Genomic DNA, 6,794 nt, shown 5'->3' with positions numbered 1-6,794 from the left:
GAAGTATGGTAGCAGACAGTATGGTAGCAGACAGTATGGTAGCAGACAGTATGGTAGCAGACAGTATGGTACAGACAGTATGGTAGCAGACAGTATGGTACAGACAGTATGGTAGCAGACAGTATGGTAGCAGACAGTATGGTAGCAGACAGTATGGTACAGATGGCTGTAATAAGAACACATAATGAAGAACTATCACAGTTACAAGTTTTAATGCAGAACATCGAGCTGACTGAGTATTAACATCGGATACGTAGATAATAAAGGGACACGCTAGACATATAAAGTGAAACCTGATAAAAGGGTTTAATTATAAAACATGTGCATTTGTTCTCCCCTTGTAAATATAATGTAAATGTAATAAAACACCATAATGGTCACTGTACAATATAATGCTGCATTCATGTTTGCAGAATGACATCAAAATCATTTAATGCTTATTTCCATAAGATGCCTTCATTCCTTTTCCTGCAGACACCACACCACAGGCTTTTTAATGTATTCCTTCATGTATAATTATATATAAAACTCATATATTTGATTTATATTTCTGCAGTTTGTGACACAGAATGAGAGATGTCCCCCTCAGAGGTGAATGAAATCAACATAATGCATTAAAACTGGAAATATGTCTCATGACCCACAGGGGCTTGATTAACCCTCCTGTTGTCCTCAGGTCAAGAAAGGACTGAAGGAAGGAAGGAAAGGAGGAAGGAAGGAAGGAAGGAAGGAAGGAAAGAAAGGAGTAAGGACAAAAAGAGGAAGGAATTTAGGCGAGAAGGACGGGAAAAAGGAAAGGAGGAAGGAAGGAAAGGATTAAGAAGGGAGGGAGGAAAGGTGGAAGGAAACAAGGAAGGAAGGAAGGAAGGAGGAGGGAGCAAAGAAAGAGGGAAGAAGGAACAGTCAAAAGAGAGATGGGGTCAATTTGACCCGGGAGGACGACACAAGGGTTAAAATAAATAGCTTATAACTCTAAACCTAAAACATCTCTTCATCTGAAGGCGATCGATACTCAACCAGATTCATCCAGACATGTTTGTGGTGCTTGTGTCGGGGGGGTGGGGGGGGGGGCTTGTTTTTCACACAGGAACCAACAACAATGTGAACTGCTTTGGGTTAAAGTACAAAGTTAAAGTTTGTGGACTGAAGGGTTAGGGTTAGGGTATTTTAGGCGATAGGAATGATTTGAGTGGCGCACTGACAGGAAGCCGGACACCAAGTCGACACCAGCTTGTTCCCACAGCCGGTCGAGCTCTTCATCTGGGGACAGTTGATGTACTTGTTGATGTAAGGACAAGGGTTAGCTGCAACACACAACACACAAAGCACATTAAAAAGGTTCCTCTACCTCAGTACGTAGTAATATGAGTCTCATCTCAGCATGCAGAGAGTATTATATGTATTATTTAAATATGAGAGACTTACTGCAAAGCTTGTCTACGCAGTTATTGGGACAGGAAGCACACGAGGGTCCGGCTTTATATGGAGGCCATCCTTTGAAGTTCCCTCTGTTGAATAAATTAGAAATATATCTATAAATATATATTTTTACTTCACTCTGTTTAGCACTGGACTAACCCCTGATTCAATACATAGACATGTTTATTGTACCACTGTTATACGATGGTGTTTTAGGGCCATAGATATAAAAAAAAAGAAAAGCCTCACTTTGTAAAATTGTACTTTTCAGGTGGGTTTAGTAACGTGAGGGTTCGATAGGTGGTATCTGGACACTCTTCATGAGAGGAAACAGCAGGATGGAGACAGATGACTTTTAGGCAGAACTAACCCTAACCCTAACCCTAACCCCCCCCCCCCCCCCAACCCTAACCCTTTACTGTAGCTCCCAGCATCAGAATACAACAACCACCGTACTTCCTCGTCTCTCACCCTCAGGTGACTAACCCCACCAATCAGAGGCCAGGAACCACTTAGACCTAGACTAATGTAAAGAGGTAAAACCACAGAAACACATTCAAGATCTTAACTGTTTCAAAAGATGCTGGTGTAACTATCTGAATCTGTAAATATGTAAATACTTAAGCACAAATATATATATATATAATATATATATATAACTACTTAACTGCATAAACACTGTAAATATATTGCTGGTAAATTAACTCAAATTAAATTTTACAGTCTTAAGGAGATACTTGTTATCTTAGCCCAGAATCACCATAGCACCCTACACAGTACATCCTGCAGAGTTAAATCAACACTTAAAAAGTTAAATAGTGTTAAATCTAACTCTTTAAGTGTTAAATCTAAGTGTTGATTTAACTCTTTAAGTGTTGATTTAACTCTTTAAGTGTTGATTTAACTCTGCAAAATTTACTGTCTAAGCATCCTGGCTTTGAAAAGACTTTATATTTCTCACACATTTGCAGCTTTATAAAGTCAGAGACAGGTCAGTATTTATTTATTATATGTCTCTAATACACCGTCGTAGTGTTAAGCTCTCTCTGAAGTCACATGTAAAAGCAGTGAGTGAATGAGGGTGACTTACGCTCTGTAGTAATGGCAGCCGTAGATATAGATGCCGTTAGGACACAGTTTCATCCCACAGCCGACTTTGTAGGAGCTGTTCCAGACGACCTGACGGCAAAGACAGAACACACGACTGATTTCAGTTTGAATAGTGATGCATAATGTTTGTTCAACATGAGTCATCAAAGCTAATCTCTCTCTCAGTCTGGCAAACACATGATAATAAATATTTGTAGTGAAAGTGTGAAAATGGATTAAAATTCTTCTTTTTTTGTCTAAAAGAGAGATGACCACATTTAAACACAATAATGAGTGTTTATGATTGTAGCTAGATATCACACATCACCTCCCTCTGTAGGACAGGTGTGCAGGATTTAGAGACATCTAGTGGTGAAGTTGCAGATTACACTCCAGCTATGGTGGTCCTCTCTGGAGCCTGTATCTGGTTTGTCTGCTCTGTGTGTGTGTGTGTGTGTGTGTGTGTGTGTGTGTGTGTGTGTGTGTGTGTGTGTGTGTGTGTGTGTGTGTGTGTGTGTGTGTGTGTGTGTGTGTGTGTGTGTGTGTGTGTGTACTACAATAGACTCCTTCTTTCCTACCTAACTCCTTTCCTCCTTTCCATCCTTCCTGCCTCCTTTCTTTCCTTCTTCCTCCCTTCCTTCCATCCATCCTTCCTTCCTTCTTCCTTCCTTCTTTCTCCCTTCCTCCTTCCTCCCTTCCTTCCATCCTTCCTTCCTTCCTTCCATCCTTCCTTCCTCCCTTCCTCCTTCCTTCCTTCCTTCCATCTTTCCTTCCTTCCTTGACTCAAGGACAACAGGAGGGTTAAAGTGTTCCCTGCAGCATCTCTTATAATAATACTGTTACCGTGGCAACAGGTAGGTGTTACCTGTGTGTAGTGACCGATAGATTTAATAATGATGTTACCGTGGCAACAGGTAGGTGTTACCTGTGTGTAGTGACCGATAGATTTAATAATGATGTTACCGTGGCAACAGGTAGGTGTTACCTGTGTGTAGTGACCGATAGATTTAATAATGATGTTACCGTGGCAACAGGTAGGTGTTACCTGTGTGTAGTGACCTTATAATAATACTGTTACCGTGGCAACAGGTAGGTGTTACCTGTGTGTAGTGACCTTATAATAATACTGTTACCGTGGCAACAGGTAGGTGTTACCTGTGTGTAGTGACCTTATAATAATACTGTTACCGTGGCAACAGGTAGGTGTTACCTGTGTGTAGTGACCGATAGATTTCTTGTTGATGGATCCTTTTGGGTACAGGTAGTTTCCCACCTCGCTGTGCCAGGCGTTGATGACGGCGGTCCACGAGGACGGAGAACCCGTATAAAACAGATTCTCGCCTAATTCGTATCCTGGAGAGAAACAGACGACAGCGTTGATTAATGGGTGTCTGCACATACACGGTTTTAATTTCATGTCCAAGTAGATGAATTTATTTAGATAAAAACACAATCTCTAAAATGCTTATTAAGAATAATCTGCTTAACGATAACAGATCGGTGTAATTAGTTATTAAAAGAAGGTTTTAAGACTGGAGATAAGATAATGTTCACTCCATCAATCACCACCAGGTTGTTCAGTTCACAGGAAGCTTCACACTGACTGCTGAGGGACTATTAAAGGTCCTGGTGTACGGCCAATAAGGTAAAAGGGAAGAAAAGAGGAATACCGTTGAGCATGCGGGTGCTCGGTGGTCCGTGAGCTAGAACGCATTGGTCCACCCAGGCCTGAGCGCTGACTGCTACGTCCTCGCTGTAGCTCTGTGAGAGGAAGCAAACACACTGACGTCCACAATGTGAAAAAAGAAAAGATCCATTCTCCTGTGAGATATCGGTTTAGAGAAGCAGCTCACTTGCGGGTTTGAAAGATGAAGATGAACTTTTAAAATATGTTCCACGCCCTAACCCAACTCTTAAGATGTGAAATGGCTTTGACTCAAGTGGCCTCCTTCTTCTTCTTCTTCTTCTTGAGACCAGTTGGTTTGCTTTTCATACAGACTAACACCAAACCTGAGCTCCAATGCAAACACACCTTCTCTTTTTATTACTCCTCTGCAGGAACCTTAAACCTCAACACATCCAACTCTTTAGAAAAGAAAGAACACATCTTTATTCTGTTTGCTGTCAGATTGAGAGTTTAAAGTGTGTTTCTAGTGTTTAGGCTTCATTCTCTTCTTATTGAATAGGTTCAAATTAAATTACATCACCTTCCCCCCTCTATGACAAACCCATTCATAAAGCATTCATATATGATTTGTAACTTCTTTATCATCTACGGCTTTTACTTTATAGATGAGCAGGAAGTTACTGCATCAGGACTACGGGTCGGTCAGCTCGTAACAAACTTTACAACCTGATTTAAAACTTCTTATGATTCTTTTATTGATGATTCTCAGGCTCCGCGCTCAGAAGACCTCGCCTTACTTAACTGTTTTATTGCTTCCCACAAATGTGTGTGTGTGTGGGGGGGGGGGGGGGGGGGGGGGGGATTATTTGTAAATATTATCTCAGCCACTTTTAGTATGTAAGTAGTTCCTTCCTTCCTCCTTTCCTCCCTCCCTTCTTACTCCTTTCCTTCCTTCCTACTTTTCCTTCCTTCCTTCCTCCTTTCCTAGGAGAGAGTATTACATGTAAATGTTATCTCAGCAGCTTTTACTCTGCCAGTATAAAGCAGCACTGACCATTCTCAGCATGTTGGAGGCAGTGGGCTGCACCGCTCTCCTGAAGGCGTTGTGCACGTCGACTATCTCGGCCTGGACGCTCGTGTTTCCTGGACAAATGTCTGCAGACACACACACATACACACACATGTACACAAACACACACATATACACACACACACACATACACATATACACACACACACACATATACACACAGAGACACACACACATATACACACAGACACATACACACACAGACACACACATACACACAAACATACACACATATACACAGAGACACACACATATACACACACATACACACAGACACACACACATATACACACAGACACACACACACACACACACATATACACACACACACACACACAGGGACACACACACACGGTTAAAATGCTTAAAAGCAGTAAGTACACAGCAGATTAAAGACATAATGAAGAGTGATATTTACTCTGGCGGCTGAATACCCACGATATGACTCACAAACACATCCTGGTGTAATTACTCAGGAACGGCGTGACATAAAAGGATTGCTTCAAATCCGATAATCTTATTAATCTTATTGGGTGACTTGGTTTCAATGATGCTGGAAAATGAAAAGCCTTTGTAAAGTTAAACATGTCTCACCTCGCTGTGGAGACATCACGGTACAGCAAGCGGCAGAGTGCATGAAATGAGAAGAAATACAAGTTCTTGTTCATTATTGCTTAATATTCATTCTGTGGTATCATATGAGTATATAATATAATATATAATATAATATATAATATAATATATCAGAGGAGGAAAACTAAGCATATTCTTTATTTATGTAAAAGTGTTTGTACCAGAAAGGAATAATGCTATAAAAAGGCTAATTACAGAATATTTCACCCCTTTAAAAGCATTTTAACTTTGACTTAACTTTCCAATGTGATTAAAATCAATAATAACTATTTAATTAATTCATTTTTCATATTCTAACTTGTATTCTGTCATAGATAGTCTTGGCTTCTGTCCAAAACATCGTGAAATCTCCCAAAATAGAAACACTCAGTGCAGTATTAGTACTTATTTTTCATCAGTTTCTTCCCAACACTTCAATAACATGTTGCATTACAACATCCTAAGATATATGTGTTTAAACTGTTTACACTGTTATTACTTTATAATATTATTATAATTCTACTTACCACAACACAAGCTGAGTGCACTTGATGCAAAGTCAAGATGCAAATCAGGAGAGCAAACATGTTCCCAGACAGGAAGGGAAGATGCCGATCTAAATAAAACAAAGTAAAATGATGAAAAACTACAAACTAGATGAACTGTATGTATGATATTATATATTAATATATCATTATACATATCATTACAGTTTTAGATCAACGTGTTGTCTGAATTGATTTTCCCATTTTAAAATACATGCAAGAAATAAAGTTTAAATAAAAGTAATCTTACAGTGAAGGACTCTGAGCTGAGAGCCGAAGCTGCTCCTTGGTCTCGGAGAGGAGGAGGTGAGCTGGTCTCGGAGAGGAGGAGGTGAGCTCCTTGGTCTCGGAGAGGTGGAGGTGAGCTCCTTGGTCTTGGAGAGGTGGAGGTGAGCTGACTGGTCTTGGAGAG

At 40.3% G+C, this 6,794-nt stretch overlaps 1 protein-coding gene across 1 annotated transcript; it reads right to left on the bottom strand.

The window, feature by feature from the left end:
• Positions 1 to 1,167: 1,167 nt before the first annotated feature.
• LOC128365981 (cysteine-rich venom protein) lies at positions 1,168 to 6,424 on the bottom strand. The gene is made up of 7 exons (XM_053326617.1): positions 6,361 to 6,424; positions 5,190 to 5,290; positions 4,179 to 4,269; positions 3,719 to 3,861; positions 2,510 to 2,598; positions 1,426 to 1,508; positions 1,168 to 1,304 (listed from the first exon to the last, which is right to left on the bottom strand). Exons 1-7 carry the CDS (start codon positions 6,422 to 6,424, stop codon positions 1,168 to 1,170), a joined length of 708 nt encoding a protein of 235 aa, XP_053182592.1.
• Between the last annotated feature and the right edge of the window lie 370 nt (positions 6,425 to 6,794).

The sequence above is a fragment of the Scomber japonicus genome, chromosome 10, assembly GCF_027409825.1.
Source record: "Scomber japonicus isolate fScoJap1 chromosome 10, fScoJap1.pri, whole genome shotgun sequence".
Taxonomy (NCBI): Eukaryota; Metazoa; Chordata; class Actinopteri; order Scombriformes; family Scombridae; genus Scomber; species Scomber japonicus.
This window is presented reverse-complemented; position numbering and strand designations above follow the sequence as displayed.